The sequence below is a fragment of the Nannospalax galili genome, unplaced genomic scaffold, assembly GCF_000622305.1.
Source record: "Nannospalax galili isolate Female #2095 unplaced genomic scaffold, S.galili_v1.0 scaffold229, whole genome shotgun sequence".
NCBI classification, from domain to species: Eukaryota; Metazoa; Chordata; class Mammalia; order Rodentia; family Spalacidae; genus Nannospalax; species Nannospalax galili.
In genome coordinates, this window is record NW_008360328.1 from 2418240 (window position 1) to 2443679 (window position 25440).

Sequence of the window (25440 nt, forward strand, 5' to 3'; positions counted from 1 at the left end):
ATCAGAAATTCTTACTAGGAACAAGGATACTAATTCAGGCCCTAGGTGACCATTCATGTTTCCCCTGGCAAATGGTGATCCTGAATGATTTATCTCTTAAATCTCATCACATATCCCTGTTGTCTCACTTCTGCCAGGGACGCTTGGGGCATGGGGATGATTTATTGGTTAATACCAGCAAGCACAGAATTAGCTGCAGCTTCCGTCCTCAAAACTCCTTTTCTGTGTTGGGCCCCATGTTAAACATTTAGCTGCATTGTCACCCCAGGTTTTCCCGGCACCACCTGCTGGGGACAGGCCAGTGCTCAGCCTCCCACTTTTTCCAAATTGCCATTGAACCCATGCTTAGTGATACTTTGGCTTTCTAACACCTGTACTCCCTCCAAGATCAGCCTTGTTCAAAGTGAATGTGTTCAACATTGACTTTGAACATGACAGCGGATTTCAAATGAACTTGATAGTGGAGAGTATTGGGAGAAGGAGAAATTCAGGACACTGTTTAGACTAACTAAAAATACCCTGCCCTGGTCCTAGGGTGGAAATCCTCAGCCCAGCACTGGCCACAAGGCCTTCTTGCCCTCATAATCAACAGGTGCCAGAGGATGCAATGGAGGGGAAGGAGCAGACTGAGGCTCTGCTCCCAGGGCCCCTGGGAGCCGCCCAACCTCACCATCAGTGTGAAGAGCACACACTGGAGGGTATTCACATGGCTTGAGCACAGGGGCAGTCCCGAGAAGCACATGGCGTTAGAAGCAATGTAATACCAAAGTCAAGGTTGCGTTAGCTTAGACAGAAGATGGAGGGAGAGGAATGGGGCGGGAGAAGCCCATGAGCTGAGGACAGATGGACTCATCCCATTATCACAGGTGTGGATGTCATCACAAGTCAAATCAATACTACCTTCAAGTCAGTGTTCATACCCCTGACATGCAACCTGTCACTGATATGATGCTCCATCTTCATGGTGCTCAAAACTGCTCCCTCCGTCCTGGGGTCTCTAGTCTGTCCAGACCTTCAGCTCCCTCTTTCTAGAATCATTGCTAACATGATGCTCAGCCATCTGTTAGGACCTTGGTAATCCCTGTGTGCATCTGTGCTCTATCCCTGTCATGCCTGTCCCTTGTGTGATACTGCCAAGCCCTGCAGCACACATGGAGCCTTCCATCCTACCTGGCCCCACCTTTGGCAAAACTCTGGGGCTGCTCTGGTTTGGCTCTGCTCTGTATGCACAGGCAGAGCCTTTCTGCACCATGCCCCAGGCCTCTTCCCAACCTCACACTCACCTCAGCCTTCTCTCCAACCCACTGGTTCCTGGGATCTGGCCTTCTCTAACCTTCCTCATTTGTAGAGATTCCTTCCCACCATCTTAGAACGAGGTCACCACCACATTGCCTACTCCTGTTGCCCTTCAGTTCCCATCCAGCAGAGAATTGCAGAATCAGGATGGGCATACTCTCGGGGACCCTCCCATCCTGTCGTTTGTGGAGGGGAATTTCAGTTTAGAGGGGAGGTAAGACTTGAAGCTGTCAGGTGGAAAGGCCATCTTCCCTTTGCCAGGTTGCCTTACCACCTCCACTGCCTACCTTTTCCAGCTGGTCCATACACTCCTATATATGTGTTCATGCCCCAATCCTTGCAGAGTCCGGCCGCAGTGCTGCACCTTCTTGGGTAGGATTTGTAACCCGAGAACGAGCTGTTCTGTCTCTGGGTGAGGATAGTCACATTCTACTTCCGGCTCCTTTGCTGGACTTTGAGACCCCCATGTTCCTGATTTTCAGCTTCTCTGATTGTTGTTATTCTACATAAACTCTCTTCATGTTTCCCCTTTCTGAGATTAGGTCTCCCTGAGGATATGGTCCTCCATCACCTCTCTCCTGTTCTACCTCAGTTATGCCCCTATTGTGCCCCACATTTTCCAGCTCATTTTTCACCTCTGGGCAGAAGCCTCCTCTGTCTTGCCCTCATCGCACATGTTAATCTCCATTGGTCTTTCCCCACTGGGTAGACTGCCACCATCTCAAGCCCAGTATGTCCTAGGCCTTCTTTCCTGCCCAGCCACCCATGGCCAGTGTGACATCATCATCAGTCATCCATCCAGGTTCCAAGGGTCTGAGGACCCTTGTCCTCTGCACCTGACACCCATTCAGGCATGGGGCTGACCTTCTTGTGTCCTTACATCCTTCCAGCTCTCCCCAGTCTAGCCTGAGCCACATGTACCTGAGTATTCTGTCCTATGTCAAGAGAGGACCTGCCCTTGCCCTGATCATTCCTTGCATTGTTTAATAGCCTTTATTCAACAGCTGTAAGTCTTTGAAACCCAGTATTCTCCAACAGTACATCTTGTATGATGTACAGTCTCCTCATCTCAGCACATATTGACCCTTGTTCCTCTCTATATATTTCTCCTCCTAACTCTTTTCTACACAACCCATGGTCCAGCTAAACTGGAGATGTCCCTGAATGGGTGACACACCTTCATACGTGGAATTGTGCCTGATCATGCCCTTCCCTGACTTTAATGGCCCCGATCCCCACCTTTCTGTCTGCATCTCCTTCCCCAGAGCCCAGTGTGGATCCCCCTCCCTATGGTGCTTTCTCTGGACATCTCGCCAGAGTGGCCTGCCTGCTTCCCAGTGCTGCCTGCCTTGGGTTGCAGTTGTTTATGTGTGTGATTTTTAAAAAAACAATAACAGTAATACACTTTAGCATGATTTCATTGACTTTTTGAGATAAATGGAAGTCAAATACTTTGTTACAATTATTAGTGTATAGGAGTTGTATATATTAATGGGTTTCATTCTGATATCAATGCATGCATACATCATGCTTGATCAGTGCCACCTCCCTTCCACCCCTCCTGCTCTCTCTTCTCTCCACCCCCAATGCCCTGTTCTGGTCTACTTCTAAGTTACCTCCCTCCCTGCCCCCAGTATCCATAGTTTTGACAAAAACCATGTGATCTGTGGTTTTCTGAATTGGATTTATTTTTTAATATGACAACCTCCAGTTCCACCCATTTTCTGCAAATGACATGATTTCATTCTGCCTTATGGCTAAATGATACTCCTGTGTGCATGTTATATTTTCCTTATCCATTCACCATGTGTATGTTCTTACTTAGCCTGCTATATTGGAAGTATCTGTGTGTTTCTCATATTGCCTAGCAATAGGTCTGTGCAGAATAAGCAAAATGAGACAGAGACAGAGACGGGGCGGGGGGGATGGGCCCAGATGATGACTTTCAGCAATGTAAAGGGACTTTACTTTGACCCTTCATGCAGTGGGAACTGTGTGTGCTTCTGATAAGAGAAGCCCCTTGAAGGAGCCCTTTGAGGAGTGGGCAGTGGGGGGCGCCTAATCACCACCTCTAAGGTAGCCCATTACCCAAGCCATGTCCCTTCCCCCACCCCATCTCATTTCTGACCTCCCAAGCCCACCCTTCCCCATCCCACATGGCTGTGACACCAGGGCTAAGATGAGGATGACAGCTGCCCAGTTTTGCTGCAGGAAAACCCATATTTAATGCTGAAGGGGAACCACCAGGAGATGGAAGGCAATGACCGCTACGAGGGCTTCTGTGTGGACATGCTCAAGGAACTGGCTGAGATCCTCCGGTTCAACTACAAGATCCGCCTGGTCGGGGATGGTGTGTATGGCGTTCCTGAGGCCAATGGCACCTGGACAGGCATGGTCGGGGAGCTGATCTCTCGGGTAAGGAGACCAGTGGATGGGTGGGAGGGTGATGGTGGCATGGTGTATGCTCTCAAAACCCCTGCTCTCGAAACCCCAGCCCCATACTTACTTAGTCCATCATTCTTGGATTTGTCTATTCATTCCAGAAGTCTTTAGTGAGCTGATATCCACGATCTCTGCTCCAGGGGCTCTCTCAGTTCTGCGCTGGAGAAACTTGGATTTAGGGTTTGGGTTCTATTTTTGGTAGTCCTGGTGTTTTGTTTGTTGTGATGGTTTTGTTGCTCATTGACACCCCTGGCCAAGCTTGGGCAGGCTCTGGGAGAGAAGAGAACAGCATATCAGCTAACTCTGATCCTTGAGAGATGCTGTTGAGAGAGATGTGTTGATAGCAGGCAAAGGCTGAAGTGTCAGAGGTGCAGGTCACAGTGATGGTTAAGCTGTTACTTCCATTACCTTCCCATCATTAATGTGTTCTGCAGACCTCCCCATCCCACGTGGCTGTGACACCAGGGTGTCACAAGATACACTTGGTGTGCTATCGATTTTCAGGGCAAATGAATGACTTGATTAGAATTCAGGTGAGCAGCATAGAATGTCATTCTTCTGTTAGGTTAAAGCAAGGGCATAGAAGGTTTCCAGGGAAAATCTTGTTTTCCTTCTACACACTATTAACAACTGTAACAATTAATTAAATCATTGCTAATTCACTGTCCATGTTTCTACTGTTGAGTTTTAATGACCAAGGCAGTCAAAGAAAGCCCGATGTAATGCGTGACCTTGAACCAGCCCCTTTCCTTCTCTGTGCTTTCAAGGGTAGATAGAGTTCCCACAGCCTCCCAGCATGTGCTGATATGCAGAGTGTTCTCCATGCAGAATCTCTGATCTTCTTTGAGTATACCCTTCCACTGTTTACTGTCCCCACGTCACACATGAGCAGTCGGAAGCTCAGAGAACTTAACGGCTTAAGAATCCCATTGTATGAGGCACAGCTGGGACTCAAACCCAGATCCCTTTATTTATTGAATTATATTCTTGTGCTATCCAACAGTGTTTCCATCCATGATGATGGTCCCATAAGATTATATTGCCTACTGATGTCACAACTGTCTGTGTTGTCTGATGTTTACATCATGACAAAATCACCTAACAACTCATTTCTCACAACAACATAGCTCCAAGCTAAGCCCCCTATGACTGTAATAAGAATTTAATCCTTCCTATGTACCAAACTTGGGATATAAGATAACATTTTAAATCCCTGACTTTGAGGATATAAATACTACTTAGATTGTTAAAAAAGTAGTTCTTGTCAACGCACTGAGGAGCTCTATGTAAGTGAGAGCTAGAGAAGAGGTTGTTTAAGAGCTGAGGAGGAAGGATGCTCAGAGCCTAGCCTGGCAGCATAGATAGCATCTTTAATGCTTCCGTGGAGTAAACAGCAAGCCTTATGTAGGGAATTGTGAGTCACCCAGAGGGACTGGAGACCAGATTGATCTTGTTTAGTAGTAAGTCCTTGCTCCTAGACTGAGGCTGGAGACAGAGGGCCAATGGGTCAATGGAATCTTAGACCCACCTTGTATAGATGCACACGGTTCTGCAGAAGGGCAATTGCTGCTTTTTTCTCCAGTCCCAGACCCCTTTTGGAATATTCCTTTTGGGATTCTCCTTGAAGGTTCAATCCAGCAGTTAGTCGACAGCAGACTGAAATGCCAGGCCTTTTCTTTGCCTCTCATCAGTGTCCTAGGTCACCTTGAGTCCAGCTCTTTAGCCCCTCAGGCTGCCTGTTGTCTGACAGTGAGACTTCAGGGATGGTGGAGTCACTGTAGAGCCAATCTCCTTGCTGGCCCCCTAATGAGCTATGGCATGGGCTGTCAGGGGAAAGTGAAGAACCTGGGACTCAAGGACATGCAGTTACATACCCAGTGACATGGGCAATCAGACAGGAACCTTAAAATTCACCCTAGCTTGTCTTTCAACAAAAACACTGCTGTGTTGATTTCATCAAAACTTGGGGACTTGGTGTCATTTAAGTAGCCCATCAACTCAATAACCATTTGTTGAGCATTCTCCACTCTTCTAGACACTGGAGATAAGTAAGAACAGCACAAACCCAGGCACTGCCCTCATGGAGCTTTCAACTAGGGAGTGAGACAGATAGTAATAATAATCATAGTGGTTTAAAATTGTGAGCACACCCAAGGGATGCAAGGAACACAGAGTTATGAGGGAGCATCTAAAAGCAATGGGTCTGGTCTGGACAAGTGGTAGCCCTGGGGAGTGCTGGCTTTCCTGGGGAGATGTCTGGGATGCCTTCTGGGGAATGAGTAGTGACCACTTGGGCAAGGAGGGAAGATCCTTTTGGGTAGAAAGATGTCTGGATGCCACTGAAGTTGGCCCAGGGCAGAAATGGGTGATGCCAGACCCCACCTCCCCCAGGTTTGAAGCTTTGCTGATCTCCCAAGATACTTCCCAAGGATGCAGAAGTCCTAGACCTAGAGCCACCATTTAAGACCTTTCCCCCAAGCAATACCAGAACATTCTAGAGGCTGTAATAACAGAGGGACCCTGTGGCACCATTGGGGTTACTGAATGTCCACACTGAAGGAGACCTTAGAGGTAATTGCATCAAATCTGTCTCTTATACAGATGAGGGAGTACTCAGAGAAGTTAAGTAGTAAGTTCACAGCCAGAGGTTAAGCCCTGTTATTTCAGTGCTCACGATCTTGAAGTTAGCTGAAGTAAAGATTCCAGCATCCACTTGCTAGCTGTATGTGCTCTGGTGAGTTACTCTGCCATTTCCACTTGTTTCACCACTGAATGCTCATCTGCAAAGAACTTATTGTAAAAAGTTACCCCCCCACACACACACACGCACCCACGAGCGCACATACACATACATTCACACACAGACAGACACATCAGAGCATTTAGCATGTGGGGATTATGGACATTGTTTGGGTCTAGTCTCTCTGGGAAACAGACCATGGTCAAAGCCTACATGTTAATTACAAAGAGTGTAGTTCCAGGGAAATACAGGGGAAGTGTAAGGGGAAGCTGGAAGAATAGGGATAGGCACATGTCAGGGAGTGTTAGCGTGATGGCCATGCAGGCCTCTGTGCCATAGCTGTGCTTCAGTATGCAGAGATGAAACTGCTGCTAAGCAAATAACGCTTGCTGGGAGAGGGACATACACACCTCTACCGGCTCTTACTAGCCAGAGCTTATATCATGAGACATCACCTCTTCCACTCTCCCGGGCTGTGCACCAGGATCCCTGGTGCCATCAAAGAAGTTGGTTCCCAAGATACAAAATGGCAGAGCTAAAGAGCAGGGCACATCTCGTGGGCTGATCTGGAGAGTGGGTATAAGCCTTAGCTATGAGTCCTGGCTGTCAACAAGCCTGCATGAAGCCGGTAAGACCTGAAGGTTTAGATACCAAGGGGTCCTATGTGTCCTCATGTCTCAGCAGCCTGAGGAAGGCTCAGGGGCATGTTATGAAGAGTAAGAATCAGCAAAAGCAGACACAGGGCAATTGCAACACCATAGTGGCATGGCCCTGGCCACTAAGTCAGTGGTAGATCCTGCTGAACTCCCTCCAGGGAGAGGGGAGCTGCCTTTTGTGGGTCACTGCCATGCAGTAGGTGTAAAGCCACCTTCCAGAAGAGATGTCAGGAATAGAGACAGGGAATCCTCAGGACCGAGACAACTCAGAGACAAGCAGAAGCTTGTTGGTCCAGGAAGAACTGTGCTGAGGCCATTTCAGTACAGCAGACTGCAGGGGTGAAGTGTTGGGTGTTCATGGACTGGGCTGCCCTCCACATCCCCCTGAACAGAGAAGATCAAATGCAGCTGAAACTGCAGCATTGCAGGAGGGGGTTTGAGGAGGGGAGATCTGACAGCAAAAGGAGATCTCACAGGGGCTTGACACTACTTGCAGAATCTTGAGGTTTAGATAGTAAAGAATATAGCAGGTGTCTGTGCATGAGTGATATGGAGAAGGAGGCAGGGTTATCTCTGGTGATAGTCCTAGAGCATCAGTCTGTTATCACCTGCTTACACAGGCAGTGCTGGGGCATGTTTCATTACTTGTGGAATGATGTTCAAGCAGATTTCCTGTATATGTGTGAAGATCATCCAAGCATGGCTTTCATATAAATCTTGTGTGTGGGGTACAGGGTAGGTGGGTGGGAACAAACCTCTTGGATTCGCAGAAGCAGAGCCAGGTGGCCACCCCATGCTGGGACTGAGTCTGAGCAGAGATGAAGGTGACTGTTAGGGATGCTTCAGGTTTGGGAGTTATTTTGCCCCAGTCAGCCATCCTCAGGACCAGCTTGGGGAAAGGCACAAACATTTAGAAGAGGGAGCGCCCCATCTAACTTCACAGTTCAGAACAAAACACCCTATTGGCATGCAGCCCCATATTGGCAGAATGGCACATTTAGGTTCAAAGAGAAAAGAGCTTTGCAAGGCTTAGATTCAAGGCTCATAAGCCTGGGACATCAAATAGCTCTTACCAATGACATTTTGATGAATTAAGTGTAAATGAAGCTGAAATGCCTTGTTCTATCTCCCCTCCTGGGAAGGAACGTTGTCAGAGACCTGGAGAGGTGGCTGTCCATGGCCTCAATCCACTGGGAAGATTGGCCAGAGACATTTTGCTGAACTAAAAGAAAATTCAACTAGTCCCCTGGGATCACATTTCACCTTGAAGCCAGAGTCTATTTTAACTGGAAATAGGTCATAGAATTCTATTCAGCATTCTGTGAAATAAAGGACCTGATCCAAGGCCCCCAAATGAATGTATGAGTTTGTCAGTCTTCTTCCTCTTCCCCTTTGTAACAGTCCTTTTGCTGGGGGAGCAAGCACTTTGCTTTCCTCTCTTCATGAAGGCTTGCTCTTTAACATTACTTGAATCTAGAAGAGGTGGCCTTCAATTATAGCTCCGCAATTCATTCATCAAAGTGCCTACTTTCTGACAAGCAGTGTTTAAATATGAGGAATTACCTGTAAAGAGTTTGGCATCTACTCAAAGAGTCAGACATGTAAACCAAGAATTATTATATGGTGTGGCACATGCTGTGTTAGTAACAGTTGTAGAAATGATGGTAATAAGAATAATCACAACTAACACTTGTTACATGTTTCCTGTGATTCCAGCACTATATGTTTTTCCTTGTGGCACTGAGGAATGAACGTCATGCTTGCTAAGCACACATTCTACCACTGAATGACACCCTAGTTTGCTCATCTGAATTTGGGGGCAGGGGTCATTGTGTATGTGTGTGTGTGTGTGTGTGTGTGTGTGTGTGTGTGCATCTGTCTGTCTGTGTGTGTGAGTATGGGTGGCGGGAGGTTAGAGGACAACCTCAAATGTCAATCCTCACCTTCTACTTTGAGTCAAGGTCTCTTTTTTTAAAAAATTTTTTTAAAGTATTTTATTTATTATTTTTATTTTATGTGTATGCATGTATTGCCTGCATGTAGGTAAGTGCGCCTGTGTCATGCAATGCCTGCTGAAGACAGAAGAGGCTGTCAGATCCCCTGGAACTGGAGTTACGGACAGTTGTTAGCTGCCATGTAGGTGCTGGCATTCGAACCGGGTCTTCTGCAAGAACAGTCAGTGTTCTTAACCACTGAGCCCTCTCTCCAGCCCAGAGTCAGGGTCTCTTTTATACACTGCAGCAAACCCCAGGCTAGCTGGCCTGTGAGCTTTCAGTCATTCTCCTTTCTCTACCTCCCACCTCCCCATAAGGGTGCACCCAGATTACAGACATATGTGCTACTGTTTCTGGCTTTTTACTTGGGTTCTGAAGAGCTGAACTCAGTCAGGCTTGTGTGGCAAGTGTTTTACCTACTGAGCCATCATCTCCACAGCTCCACCAGGGGCAGTTATTTCCTGTGTTAACCAAATTCTCACATAATCAAATATCCAGAGAAGGAAACTGAGTTCCCTTCACAAGTCAGTTTCAAACTGGATCACACTCACATGGGTAGTGTGATACACCTGGCAGAGTATAAACAAGATGTGGTAGAGGGTCAGGGAAGGGTTCACAAATAAAATGATAATAGTAAAATAACCCATGCTTGTCTAAAGTTTCATGTTCTGTGGTTTCAGATAGCCATGGTAAACCACAGGTCTGCAAATATAAAATGTAAAAATTCCCCAAATAGGTAATTCATAAGTTTTAAATTGTGTGCTATTATGGATAGCATAATAAAGTCTCACATAGTTGGTACTACCTGACTGGGAGGATTTTGCTCAGTGTATCCACACTGTATGTGCTACCCACCTCTTAGTCACTTACAGCGATGTAGATTCTCACATGCTCTATCAAGCATCAATACTGATATTTCAGTTGCCCTTTGATGTGCTTAATAATGTCTCCAAAATATAAGACTAGTGATACGGTTAATTCAAAGAAGCCTTTTATAACCCAGGCTCCAGTGGGTGAGCTCACACCATGGGACATCTGGGTATACAAACCTGACTTGATAGGCCTTAACATATATGACAGAATGTATGAAATCTGTGGGTAGGCTGTGGGGGGTGCAGCCAGGGGAGGTGGTCTAAATATGATTAAGATATATGAAATGCACAAAAATTCAATAAAAATATACATTGAAAGTAAACTTCCTATAGGTTAACAGGTAAAATTCTCAATTTAATAAAGAAAAAGTATTCAATTCTGTGGCTGCTAAAATCTGTAGTAAAATAGAATCCTTTGTCTGTGTAACTGTGAAGAAGTTTTGTTTTGCTTTTGTACCTCAAACAGCAAAAGTTACAGTCATAGTGTGTGAGGAATGATTAGTGGTGATCAATAAAACATTAAATTATAGAGCTCAGGATTAGGCACTGTTTTAGGCATCTGATGGATGTGTTAGAATGCACCCCTCTCAGGCAAGAGAGAAATACTTGGGGATCAAGAAGGATCATGTTGGTAGAAGCGATACTCTAGGTGTGGTGGGTGCTGAGATTCATTTTGTGTTCAGAACTGGACAACCATAATCAAACATAAGAAGGCAGAGAAGTATAGGTTGCATTCAGGAGCCAGTTTGTGATAGGATTCATGTGTTTGGATATTTAAACTGTGTTCAGAGAGCTGGTGGTAACTGTCAAAGATTGGGCAGTCAGTGGGTTGTATTCAGAAGAGAATGGTAAATTTCCTTTGGTCCAGACATTAGGCTGGAAGATAAGGGGCTAGATTGCAGCCCGAGGGAGACCATTGCAGACTCATTAATGACCAATCCACTCATTAGACATATGCCCAGTGATTTGGTAGGACAGGATGGGCCTAAACTAAGCAATGGAGAGGATGCCCAGGATTGATGGGGATAGTACAGGGTTTTCAACATTTAGATAGAGAGCCTAGTGAGTGGGGGAAAGTTCCCTTTCATGTCCATTTGTAAGCGTGGGTTAGAGTTGTCCTGCCTCTCAAAGGAAGAGGGATGGGCTGCATAGCCCAGAAAAGTCCTTTCTGCAATACTTCCTGAGAGTGTGTTCCAAGTACGACCCCCTGCTTGCAAAGCATGAAGACCTGGGAAAGGAAGCAACTCATCTACTTTGGTTCATTATCCACAGACAGTTGGACTGGGGAGTTAAAGGACTGGAGACTTGGACCCCTGTTGGGACACAATACCTTCCCTTTCCCTCCTTCACACAATCCTCCCTGAACAAGACAATCCCATTTTGAGTTCTCTAAAGCTTGTTTTGGGACACTTAAGTCATTTCAGGCTCACATGATAAAAAAATCAATAAAAGCAGTTTATGGCTACTTCACCGTTCCTTTTTTTCATTTATCTGAATGACTACATGACTGTCATCACACACTGTACTCTCATGCCATCCAGGAGTGAAGGGGATACTCCCCAGAAGACCACAGCAGGACCTCCAGAACCACAGCCTACCATGGGTGTGAGCCTCTACCTTGTTGTCCCTGCTTTTGGTAGGAGTTTGTCCACGGGCTTCTGGATCTTCTTCCCTGACTTACTTTGGCGTTGTTGAGCAACAGAGTGGGGTCATCTGCCCTAGACACTCAATCATACCTCTTCTGACATCAAAGCTGAGCCACAGGGAAAGAAAGGGAAAGTAGGGAGGGGCTGATAGCTCCTGAAAAGGCCAGATGCTAGGTAAGAGCTCTGTGTCCACTATTCCATGTATCCATACCTGGCTGTGAGGTAGGGATTATTACCCTGTTCCTGTTCCAAAGAGGAGGACACGAGGGTTTGGAGAATTCTGTAATGAAGTCATGTTCAGACCCACAGAATGTGGCCAGAGTTCAGACCCACAACCTTTTCAGTCTCTAATCTCACACACTGCCCCACAGAGACAAGTGAGAGCTTGTCCTGCAACAGAGAATGACTTGGGTTGAGATTTCTTGTCCTCTAAATCTACTCACTAGAAGAGTGGGGAGAAGGAATAGGCTGGTCCAGGAGAATGACAGTAAGTGAGGCAGCTCTCAGGGGCCAGTTTGAGGGTGACATTTGACTGATATTTATGCCCCTAACCCTGTATGTAGAAAGTAGGTGTTAATAGTTTGCATGCAAAATGTCCTCTACTGGCTCATGGTTTGAATACTAGGTTCTCAGCTAGTGGCACTACCTTGGGATGTTGTGGAACCTTTGGTGTATAGGGTCTAGCTGGAGGAAGTATATCATTAGAGGTAGACTTTGAAGGTCAGACCCTGCTTCCAGTCTTATTCTCTACTTCCTGGTTGGTCATGATGTGAGAAACAACAGCCTCACACTCCTGTCTCCGTGCCTCCCCCCTATGATGGACTGTAGTCCCTGAAGCTGCGAGCCAAAATAGACCTTTTCTTAAGTTGTTTCTGTCAGGGATTTTGTTGCAGCAATTACAAAAATAACTAATAAATTGAATGTTATGACCACCTCCCTGTTACAGATCAAGAAAATAAGAGCTCGGACTGGCTAATGCCTTAGAAACACTGGGACTTGAAACCAGATCCTTTTCTCCTGGGAACTTTCCACCTAGGGAAGACCAACACTGGCAGAAACCAAATGGAATAAGTGTTCTTTATAAGTAGCAAAGAATGTTGTGGAATAAGAAGATAGGAGGCAGAAGGCACTTCTGACCAAGGACCATGGATGGATTCATAGTGGAGAAAAAATAGGCAGCTCCTTGAGGGAAAACACGGTACCTTGTGCGTCTTGACTTCCTTACACACATGACATGGAACAGGAAACAGCAGGTGTCAGTAAAAGTACCATTGCATTGGCAGGGCAAGGTGCCAGGTGCCATGGGATAAATACTCCTCCATCAATCTAGGGAGAACTTCCATCAGCAGTTTATGTGAACCCAACTATCGAGCCAAGGATCAAACAACCAAGTTTTCAATAGATCAATTGGGTGGTGTGTGGTGGCACACGCCTTTAATCCCAGCACTCGGGAGGCAGAGGCAGGCAGATCACTGTGAATTCAGGGCCAGCCTGGTCTACATAGTGAGTTCCAGGACAGCTGAGGCTACAGGGAGACCCTATCTCAAAAGGAGCAAAAAAACAAAACAAAAACAAAACAATGGATCAACTGGCAGACTGATTTAACACCTATCATGTGCCTGTCACTGTGCTAAGAGCTTGACTAAAGGGACCAATCAGATTTGTTCCTGTCTTTGGAAGCTCACAGGTGAGGTGAGGTAGAATTATAAAACAAAATGCATACATGCATAAGTACCTGTCAGAGAAACCCAAGACGGAGAGGACTGAGGAGGAATGACATTGTCGTGTCACCTATGAACCTGCACAGCTTGAATCTTCCCACAAGCAGGCTGAACCTGGTCCCTCCTTGGGATCTGGAGCATGAGGCCTAAAGAAGACCAGCTACAGATTCAAGAAAAGGCCTCAGAGTCTGACCTGCACATCCTTAGATCCCTGTGACGATTGTTTTCCACTGATGCTGTTGGTAGGAGGAATCTCAAGGGGCTTGCAGTTCACTTAGGTTCGGAGTGATCTCAGCAGTTTCAGGCTGGGAACTCCTCCAAACCCCAGGGGTGTCTAGAAGCAGCCTGGGAAATTCGTCAGAAGAATCACTTTACTGGAGTTATTTCTACTTTCCCCACTGAGTGCCAGCTGTTAAGGAGAGTGAGGGGTCTGCAGAGGAAATGAGAATGTGTTAATTAAGGTACCCAAAAGCCTTCTAAGTGATGGCTTGCTGTTATGCAGAAGAAACAGGCAGTGGGGAATTGATTTGGGTTAAGGGCAGAGAGGGAAACTACAGACAGTGGTATCATGATGTTTTCTAAGGATGCTCTGGTCCCAATTCCCCACCCATATGGCAGAAGTGAGGATGTCATCTGTACACAAACTCCACCGTGCACCATCCTCTAGTCTGAGGTCACACATGCTTTTGAGAGCTCTGCTTGGCGAATGGAGACTTAGCCTCTGTATTGATCCCCAAAGGACATTCTTTTTTCCTAATTTAATTTAGTTTTATTTTATGTGTGTGGGTATATTGCCTGCATGTATTAAGTACACCCATGTGGTGCAATGCCCATGGAGGTCAGAAGAAGGCATCAGATCCCCTGGAACTGGAGTTATAGATGGTTGTTAGCCACCAGGTGCTGGGAATCAAACCTGGGTCCTCTGCAAGAGCAATAAGTGCTCTTAATTGCTGAGCCATCTTTCCAGTTCCCGAAAAGGACATTCTTATTGACCATTCGGTTTTAGGATTTCCCCTCTGCTTACTCCCAAAGCCTGAGTCTCTGAGACTGCTAACCCCCATTCTTATGCTTTTCCTCCTGAGGAGTAAAAATCCTGTTTCTGGGGATAGGACTCTCTGATCTTGCTCAGATACTACTGTCCTTGGCCAATCAATCTTACCTGCCCTTAGATATACTGATTCAACCTTGGTTGTAGCTTCAAGTTGACTTTCACAGAGCTCACATTCTGTATACCTAAAACCTTGAAGTACAGGGTACAGGTTGTATGCTGTTCGAGGGATGAACATAGCCTCAACCCCAGCCAGGGTCCTGCTCACCAGTTGTCTTCTGGTATGGGGTTTTATCCATCTGTAGATTTCTTCCTATGAAAGATCCTACAGTTTGTGAAAACAGGTGCCCAAAAGTCTGTCCAGATAGACCATTTTTAAAAAATATTCATACAATAACCTCAATTCCATGAGGAATGAGTCCCGGTATATAATATGAGAGCATAACATGAGATATATGCACAATGGGATCGTGTACCAAATTTATGGGAGTAGAGAAGAAAGAAAGTCATTAAGCTGGAGGGAGCCAGGCAAGGCTTTAGAGCAGAGTTAATGAAAATCATAGCTGTTGTTTATCGAACACCTACTACCTGCTGGGTATTTATTACACATCTTTTCCTCTCCTCACAGCACTCTATCAATATAAATATTATTATTCACATTTTATAATGAAGAAGCTAAGGTTAATTTCAGCTTACCAGAGAGGCTGCATCAAATCACACAACTAACAAAGTGATTGGCCTTGAATTCAAAGCCAGGCCTACCCAACACCAAAGTTCATGGTAATTCTAATGCACTAGGATGATGCCTTCAAGGGCAGTAACTGTCAGCTTGGACCTTGTGGACACATAGGAGTTTGACAAGCAACAAGGAGGAATAAGTTGCAAGTGGAGGAAACTGGGCAGGGTCTGAAATACAGAACATACTTAAGGAGTATGAAGAGTGCAGTGTGCCCCCACCCTGCACTGAAGGGACATCAGTACCCTGCACTGGAGGGACATCAGTACCTTGAGGTGATGCTGAATAGAAAAGTGTACCACAGCTTGTGAAGGTCCTCATACACCACAGCTAGGAGTGTGCTGGATAGCTTTACTTGTCAACATGACACTCCTGGGAAGAGGGCACCTCAACTGGGAAAATGTTTCTATTGGATTGGCCTTGTGGGCATGTCTGTGAGGCATTTTCTTGATTTCTGAGTAGTATGGAAGGGCCCAGCCCACTGTGGGTGATGCCACCCCTGGGCAGGTGGTCCTGTGTTTCCTGTGTTGTATAAGAAAGCAGATTGAGTATAGGCCAGAGGAGCAAGCCAATAAGCAGCATACCCCCATGGTCTGTGCTCTGAATTCCTGCCCTGACCTACTTCAGTGGTGAACTATGACCTGGGAGATGTAAGATAAAATAAACACTTTCCTCCCCAGGTTAATATAAATTTTTTATAAAAGGAAGAGGGTGTTTTTTTGTTTTTGTTTGTTTGTTTAGCTTATGGTTCCAGGGGTAAGAGTCCATAATGGTGTGTGAGCAGGAGGCATGGTGGCAAAGATAGCCAGAGCAGAAAGCCAAGCGATTCCATCTTTAAGCAGGCACAGGATGGAGAGAGAGAGAGAGGAAATCTGGCAGGACGTAGGAACTCTCAAAGCCCACCCCTAGTGATGTGCTTTCTCTAGCATGCCCATACCTCTGAAAAGTTCCTTGACCCTCTCCCAAACAGTGCCACAAAATAGGGACCTAATATCCAAATATTTGGAGCCTATGGGGGACATTCTCCTTCAAGCCACCACAAGGAGCTAGGACTGTATTTTGAAGATAGTGGGGAGTCCCTGGAGTTTGCTCAGCTTGATAGGATTCCATCTTTGGTGTAGAAACTAACTCTAGAACAGAGATTCTCAAACTGTGGCCCTTGAACCAGAAGTATCAACACCACCTTGCTGTTGCTGTTAAGCCAAATTCTGGTACCCCATCCCCTCTTACTGAATGGGAAACTTGGAGTGAAGGCATTAACCTTCAAGTTGATGGGCCCTCCAGGCAATTATGATGTATGTTCAAGCTAGAGGACTGTTGGTCCTTGATCCAGCCAAATCTGAGAAACCCTGGTACCAAATACAGTTGGGTGGACGGATAGAGTGGGAAAGAACCAGAAGACTTAAATGATGATTGTGGAGGTATTGGATTCAACAGACATTTCATATATAAAATGAACTGGGTTTGGTTATTGAATGGGAAGAGAGTGTGGAAGGGAGAGGAAGACCCCAGGACCCCAGGCTCACTCCTGATCTCTGTTTGGGACAGCAGATGGGTGAGAACTCAAGACAATGATGAAGTATAGATGACATGGGTATAGCAAGCCAGTCAGGTGGGTGAGGAAGGCCAGTGAGAGGGCAAAGCTGGGCCCGAGTTCCTTTCTCAGGTTGTTAGCAACAGGTTGTGGTGGTGAGGTGGGAGGGCTGTGCTGACCCTGTCCTCATGCCACCAACCCCCTCCCTGCTGGCCAACTGTCTTTGTTGGTTAGGAGCTGTGTAAACTTGAATAAGTCACAGCAGCAAGATCTTCTCACATACTGGCAGATCTGGAAGCAGAGATCTTGGGCCAGGATCCCATAAAACCTTTAAGGCCAGCCCCCAGTGACCCATTTCTACCAGCTAGGCCACATGTTCCAAAGGTTCTACAGCCTTCCAAAATGGCACCACTACCTGGGGACCAAGTTTTCAAATACATGAATCTATAGGATACATTTTCTGTTCAAAATAAAACAGTCACCAGGTGTTTCTAACCCTGTTCACTTCAGTCTCAAATGGAAATGATGGGGCCCACCCCCTGGGTGATGGTGAGAAACAGATAAAACCTGATTTCCATAATGTGTCTGCTACTTTACACACTCGGCTATTTTCTTTCTCATCTCTGCCTGTACTCACACCTCCTCTCCTGGCTCAAAGCTTAGTTCCACCATCCATCCCCAAACACATGCACATACATTTACATGTCTGCCTGCCCCAAATGGTGTGCTTGCCTGGACCTGTGTCCTTCTTCCAGGTTTCCCTGGGTCAGTTTCTCCTCACTATGTCATATCCAGAGTCTGTGAGGATGGAACTTATCAACACAAAGCAAATGCACCATGAGCCCATTTCTACAGGGGTAGAAGCTTCCCAAGGTCATATGCAACAATATTGCTCCCAACCCCTGTTTATGCCCTCTATAGGTGAAGGAAACACAGGAGCAGAAATTGCCTCCAGATATGGGAGTGTTTGAGCCACCTCTTGTTAAATAACTAGTCGTTGGTGGTAGTGGCCACTTCACTTGCCCTCTTGGGCTTAGAGAAAAACATCTTGAGTTGGAAGTCTGGGTCTGTCTCTGATCCTTAAATTAGTCTCTGATCCTTAAATTAGTGTCTGTTCACTTCCCTGTTAAATTATTGTCCTAGTTTGTTCTTCATTGCTGTGACAAAACACTCTGACCAATACCAACTTGGGGAGGAAAGGGTTTATTCAGCTTACATCTCCCAGGTCGCAGTTCATCAGGGAGCCCAAGGTAGGAACTCAGGGCAGGAACCTGGAGGCAGGAGCTGGAGCACAGGCCATGGAGGAACGCTGCTTACTGGCTTGCTCGCCTGGCCCCTGCTCAGCTTGCTTTCTTATGCAACACAGGCCCACCTGCCCAGGGGTGGCACCACACACAGTGGGCTGGGCCCCCCCACATCACTCATCAAGAAGATGCCCCTCAGACATGGCCACAGGCCAGTCCAAAGGAGGCAATTCCCCGATTGAGGCTCCCTCAACCCAGGTGTGTCAAGTTGACACTAAAGCTATCCAGCACAATTATCAACTAACCACTCCCTATCCCGTCATTACATTACCAATATCTTGTCCATCAGGAAGAGCTAATTAGGAGCCCACCGGTTCCTCCATCTCTCAGCACTTGCCCCTCGTTCACTGTGTACCACTCAGCCCCTGACCCAGTCACTTTCTGCCACATTTCTCTGTTTCATTTTTCTTCAGAGAAATTATTACCGTGTGAAAACCACCTTGCTTATAATGGAACTATTTGTTTATTGCCTCCCTCTCTGGCCCCAGCACACAACAGCACTCGGCAAGTATGGGAGGTATGGGTAGATGACTGAATGGACTGACAAGTAAATGGGATGTACAGATGAATTAATGAATAATGAATGATGGATGAATGGTTGAATAGATGGACAAGTGGTTGGGTGGATGGGATGGATGAATGGGAAGATGAGTAGATGAATGGATGGATAAATACACGGATGGATGCTGTGAAGGCATTTGTAAGAGAATTAGCCATTACATTCCTTGAGCCCAAGGAACTTAGAGCCTGAACAGAGAGCCCAGGTTTTTAAAAATATTTTATTTATTATTTTTATGTGTATGTGTGTATTGCATGTAGGTAAGTGCACCCGTGTCATGCAGTGCCCTCAGAGGACAGAAGTGGCTGTCAGATCCCCTGGAATTGGAGTTACAGACAGTTGTTAGCTGCCATGTGGGTGCTGGGATTCGAACCCAGGTCTTCTGCAAAAACATTCAGTGTTCTTAACCACTGAGCCATCTCTCCAGCCGAGATAGCCCAGTTTTAATAACCAGCTGTAAATTTTCAGACAGTCCCTTTGTCTAGTAAAAGGAAAGCACAACAGTTGCTGGTATGCTAGTGCATCCAGTGGGTTGGAACTGCAGGTGATGGTTGTTTTGACTGAGACTGCCTTTCTAAGAAACAATGGAGTCTGTGCAATCTTCCTATAATCTCTGCCTCCAGCTCAGCCTTTCCCAGCTTCCTATCATTGGGCCTTCAGCATGCCCACAGCACATTCAGCCCAACCCCACTTCCCTCAGCAGCAGAAGCTGGAGAAAGGACATGTACATCCCTTTTATCTTCCCATGTGAGGGAGGGCCAGGGTTATTGATCTGCCTTCTGTTTTGTTCCCCATTCACAGACTCCCTTCTCCACTCTGAGATAGAGCTGGCCTAACTGAGTATCTGCTCAGTCACCGTCATGTATCTATTCATGTCTCTATTACTTTTACTTTTGTTATTTATTAACTGTGTTTGAGTGAGTGTGTATGTGTGTGAGCATGGTGCACATGTATGAGTATAGGCACATGTGTGTCATGGTAATTGTGTGGAGGTCAGAGGACAATCCTCACCTTCCACCTTGATTGAGGCAGGGACTCTTCATTGCTTGCCACTGCATGTGCCATACTCACTGGCTGGTGAGTGTCTGGGGATTGTGTGTCCACCTCCCATCTCACCATAGGAATGCTGGCATTATAAATATTCAGTACTGCATTCAGCTTTATGTGGGTCTGAGGATTTGAACTCGGGTCCTTATGCTTGCATAGCGAGCACTTTACCCACTGTGTCATCTCTCCAGTCTCCTATTTAGAATAAATTTGCTTCATAAAGCTGCTACATTTACTTTTGTGAATATGGGGTGCTGGAGAGGCAGGACCACAAGACTGGACATGGTGGACCTGGCACTGGAACTTCATCTGGAATTCTGAATCACCTTCTCCATGACTCCCACATGCGACACTTAGCCCTTTGTGGCTCCCACTGTGATCTTCTGCCTGTCCTTTGGCTAGAAATCGTTCTGCAGACAGTAACGGGTATATAAAATGCACCAGACACACTGACCATAATATTCTACAAATAATACCTCATTTAATCTTTAAACAACCTTACAAGGTAAAGTACTATTGTCCTCAATTTGGAGATCAGAAAACCGAGGCTCAGAGGTTTAGTAACTTCTCCAAGGCCCCGTGGGTGAGAAGTGGCAGAATGAGGAGTCAAATTCAGATTGGTTCACAGTGTGTTCGAACTGCTGTGCAGAGATGCCTAAGTATTCCTTGTTTCCCTTACCCAGCAGGACAGGCCTCTGTCATCAAGCTCTACTGCTGTGGCTCTCTGCTCTGCTCAGTAGGCAGACCCTGCTCGTTCTATACTTCCCTATCAATTCCAAATCTGCGCTTTTCCATCCTCTGCCCATCTCTCGCCAGGTCTGCTGGTCTTCTGCTTCCTTTTTCCTATGGCTTGGCCTCAGCAACCCATGGGTTCTGGACAGAATCATCATATGCTCCAGGAGGCTGATTCACACATTATTTTTCTTGCTGTCCTCTAGCTTGTCAGGAACACCTGATGTCCACCCCATCAACATTCAGCCAGGCTTGGCTTGGTGCTACCAGTGGCTGTGTTGGCAGCTATAAAGTCAACAATCCCATAGTCCATGCTGCTCCACCATACCTAGGACTTGGACCATTCCCTGTCTTCCAGAAACCTCACCCAGGCCCTCCTGGCTTCATGACAAGCCTCTGCCCCCACCTACATTTGCATTTACTATCAAGGCAGCAAAAGGAAGGCTTTGTCCCTTGAGACGGCAGCATGGGGTCAGATCAGTGAATTCAAGCTACTAGGAAAGGTGCTGTTGGCTTCCACCAGACAAGCCCCTACTCGAATCCAGGAGATGAGTCAAACAGCCTGCTGTTCCCAGATGGCAGTGGAACATGGGCCACAGGCCTGGCTAGCTGCCAGGAAGGATATTTGGTGGTATGCAGGTGGGAGATCAAGACAGGGTCTATGTGGTCAGCAGGCACAGTGGGGAGGCATGCAGATTGAGTCAGTCTGGATGACAGTAAAGGGGGTCAGGGGGGCAAGGAGAGAGAGAGAGACAGAGACAGAGAGAGAGAGCGTGCCAAAAGTGGGGCTGGACCTTGGCAAATGTCTAGGCAGGGCAGAGTGGCATCCCTGGCACTTGTGGGAATGAACAGAGGAAGGAAGCAGGATGCCAAAATAGAACCAGCATCCAAATAAGAGCAATGAATGTTTATAAAGCACCTGTGGTAGGCCGTGTACATTCTAAGGAGAGAGAGAGAGACAGAGAGAGAGAGCGTGCCAAAAGTGGGGCTGGACCTTGGCAAATGTCTAGGCAGGGCAGAGTGGCATCCCTGGCACTTGTGGGAATGAACAGAGGAAGGAAGCAGGATGCCAAAATAGAACCAGCATCCAAATAAGAGCAATGAATGTTTATAAAGCACCTGTGGTAGGCCGTGTACATTCCGTCATTCAATTTCACAGCAACACAGGAAGTAGAGAAGCATTACTGTTCATGATTTACTAATAAGAACACATGTTCAGAGAGACTAAGTCACCTGCCCAGGATCATACAGCAAACCAGGGCAGACTTAAGCTCTTTCGTCTATTGTTAGATAGATACCAGCAAGCAGTTTTCACACAGCACTATAAGCATCAGTGGAGAAAGTGGAATGAACTGGCCCCCCTCTCTTCTGGTTCTGAGAAGACTCCTCTAGGATGGGTAACTGCAGGTCCCAGCAAGGAGGCCAGGCTCTCCGAGGCTTTACCTGATGCTCACAACAAGCAGAGTTGGCTCCTTGGGGACTTGCAGAGTCTACTCAGCTGTTTGGACCAGGTGCAGTATCTGGACTTTCTCCATCTGAACGCAAACTCAAACCCAGTTAAAAGCCCCAGATGTTCACTTCACCTCTTCCTGGAGCTTTTGAAGCCATCTAGACATTGAGGAGCGGTGCTCAGGGGAGACACTGAACTGCACATACCTTTTCTCCCCCGATGAAGTCATCAGAGGGTGATATAATTAATGATGTCTCTATAGCCTTCTTGTGTCTCCCTGACTTTTACCCCACAGAACCAACATGGTGTCCATGTCATCCTTGTCCCTCTCTACTTGGGCAAATCTCTTAACTTAAAAAAATTGGGGCTGGAGAGGTGGCTCAGCAGTTAAGTGTATGCTGCCCCAACAATGAGGATCAGAGTTCAGGTCTTAGCATCCACATAACAAGCTGGGTGTCCAGTAAATACTTGTGGGCTCATCTCTGAGGTGGCCAGAGACAGGATCACTGCGGCTTGCTGGCTTCCAGCCTAACTGATAAAATGCAAGGCCTAGGCTCAGGGGGAGACAGAACCTGCCTCAAAGGAATAGATGGAGAGTGATAGAGGATGCCCACTGCTCCCTTCTGGCTTCTGCATATATTCTCATGTGGGTGTATCTGCGTGTGCGCGCGCGCGCACACACACACACACACACACACACATACACATATACACAGAAATAAATCTTTAGTTTTTGTTGTATTAGACATTTGGAAAAGTGTATAAACTATTAATCATCTTCAGGAGTTGAGGAATTATGACAAGGGGACATGCCTGTGTAGTCAGCATCGTTGGCGACACCTCAAAGATCTCCTTATCCCCTCCTCACCTTGCCTTCTCCTTTGCACTCTCTGCACCCTCCCTCTTCCCATTGTCCAAATTTCACAGCACATAGCTATGTGGAGCCTCATTCTCCATGACTCTAAATAGACTGCCAGTGAGTGTAGAGACGGTCATAAGGCTCAAATACATCCTGGGAAAAACAACTTTGGGGATATGGTATTGATGGGGGCATGAGCTGTTTCAACAAGGTGAGGCATCTCTCTGAATGAGGCCAAGCATACTTGTCATTCAGGAGGAAAGGCAGGGGTTTACCACAGTGTCTCAGCAAGTCCTCCGAAGACCACAGGAAGTCCCTGGGAAATGCCCTGCTGCCCCCCACAGTGTCTTCACTTATGTGTGGACCAATCTGAAATGAGCACATGGGAACCCTTTCCACTTGGGGATCAACCTGCTCAGACTGTTGCTCCCCTCCTGGTGAGGTAAGTGGCCCAGGAGCCTGTCTCTGAAGAGGAGATGTTCAGGAAGCTATGTGAAGGTGCTTGCTGGCTGGGACAAATGGCGGGGCCCAGGGGAGACCTCTGGAAGGTTTCTGTGGCCGTCGGCAGTGCTCACAGCAGTTGGTGATACTTTATTTCACCTGACAAAAACAGTCCAATAACAAGCCTGTGAATCACACCATTCCTAATTACAGGGTTGACAAGTAGGAAGGAAAGTGAAAGATGGTATCACAAGCTGGCGGCCCTGTCAGATTCCCCACAGCAACAGAAGCTGCCTGCAGGAGCTTGCCTAAGAGTGCTTTATCCAGGCCATGTACAGGCCTGAAACCCATAGCTGGGTGTCAGGAGCAGGGCTGGTGGGGTTAGTTCAGACAAGGCTCTGCTCACAGTCAGGGCTGCAGCTCTGAGCACCACTGATGCCAGTGAGCCTTGCACCGTGTTGGGACCCCAAGCTGCCTCCCAAACCTAAGCCAGCAGACATGGGACACTGGCAACAGAGTGTATTGGGATATAACTCAGGTAGTAGAGTGCTTGCCTAGCATGCACGAGGCCCTGGGTTCCATTTCCAGCCCCAGGTAACCTGGGTATGTTACCACACATGTGTGATCACAGCACTCAGAAGATGGAGGCGGGAGGATTAGAAATTCATGATCATCCTTGGCTACATAGTGAGTTTGAGACTACTCTGGGCTATATGAGACTGTGTCTCCAAAAAAAGAAGGGAAGGGAGGGAAGAAGAGAGAGAGGGAGGGCTGGATGGAGGGAAGAAAAGGAAAGGAAAGGAAGAAAATAAAAGAAAAAGAAGAAACAAGTGTGTTGTCCTGAAAACTCAGACCAGCGTCTGTGTGATGTGTGAATTGGTGCCATTCTTCAGAAAACCAGATGTGATGACAGTGACCATATGGGGAAGCCAAGCTCTAACTTCTCTACATGTCACCATGTTGAGACCCAAACTCTTGATTCTGTTTCTTTTCCACACTGCCACAATATAAACCCTGTGTGGCATGCATAATACATATTGATTTTTCAATCATGAGATTTCTTTACATTCTTCAAAATTTACTTCAAGTTTTCTGAAGCAATAACTTTTTAAATAAAATTAAAGTTAACTCTTTAAGCTGCAACCAAGTGGTAGCAGCTCACCCTGTGGCATCACCTACATTCCTGGTACTGTCCTGGCTGCTTTCATGCAATCATTCATGTAATTTTTACAATGCATTTATGAAGTATAGTATTATCACTGTCTCATTTTCCAGATGAGGAAACCAGGGTACAGAAAGTACAAGTAACTGGGCTAATTACTTGGCTGGTGGGTAGTTATGCTGACCCCACAGTGTGTACCCACAGCCAGTACATTCTGGGCTTAAATCACCCGACTGAGAGTAAGGTGAGATACTCAGTGCCTGAGCTCCTGCTTTGGGGGTTCACTCATTTGTTACCTGATCACATCCATTCAGAAAGTACTTAGTGAGTGCTGACCATGGGCCAGGCACTGCCGTAGACCCTGCCATGGATGACAGACAGGCACCCCATTCCTCCTGGAACTCCCAGTCTACATGGCCAACAGGCAGCGTGACACACTAGTAAGACAATTTTGGATCATGGTTCTCACATGAAGAACAAGAAGGATAATAAGGCCAAGAGACCCGGGAGTGGTCTGTTAGAGGGGCCCCTTAGGAAGGCCGCTCAGCAGGAGTGATGTTTGGGCAGGGAGGTGTGGAGGAACCAGGCTGACCCTCAGAGACCAGTGATGGAGAGGAAAGAGGTAAAGATCCCAGGTAGAGTAAACTTGTGGGGCTCAATAGACAGAGGGAGCTGGAAACATGGCTCAGTGGTTAAGAGCACTGGCTGCTCTTGCAGAGGATCCTGGTTCGGTTCTCAGCACCCACTCGGTGGCTAACAACTATTAGTAACTCTAGTTCTAGAGGATCTGACACCTTCTTCTGATGGGCATACTTACATACATGCAGGCAAAACACAAAAATAAATTTTAAAAAATTTTAAAAAGAGACAGAGGGAGGTCAGCACAGCTGTCTACTGTGTACATGATGGGCTGCAGGGCACTGCCAGATCATGCAACACCTAGTGGGTCAGGGTAAGAAGTTAGGATGGCCTTACTTACAAGCCAGGGAGTCTCTCTGGGGTACTTTCCTGGGGCCCACACTCCCAAGGGTTTGAGGGTAACATTAAGAGAGCCTGCAAACTTAGATGGTAAAAATCTATGCTTTTCTAAATTCAGTGTTGAATGTGGGGACAAACCTTAGTGCCATTAATTGCACCTGTAACTGTCACTGGTGGTATCCTATTGTCACTGAGCCCACTCGGTTCCCTGCTGTCAAGATAC

The 25440-nt window shown here is 46.7% G+C and overlaps 1 protein-coding gene across 4 annotated transcripts in view; it reads left to right on the top strand.

Moving 5' to 3' along the window:
- Positions 1 to 25440, top strand: part of Grik4 (glutamate ionotropic receptor kainate type subunit 4) — a 505439-nt gene that overhangs the window by 424532 nt on the left and 55467 nt on the right. For 2 of the 4 annotated variants that reach the window (XM_008826008.2, XM_029560126.1), the window contains one exon: positions 3508 to 3711. The exons of 1 other annotated variant lie outside the window; for it this stretch is intronic. In XM_008826008.2, the coding sequence (XP_008824230.1) occupies positions 3508 to 3711 (204 nt within the window). The remainder of the gene's footprint in view (positions 1 to 3507; positions 3712 to 25440) is intronic. One more of the 4 variants, XM_008826013.2, reaches the window with a different exon arrangement.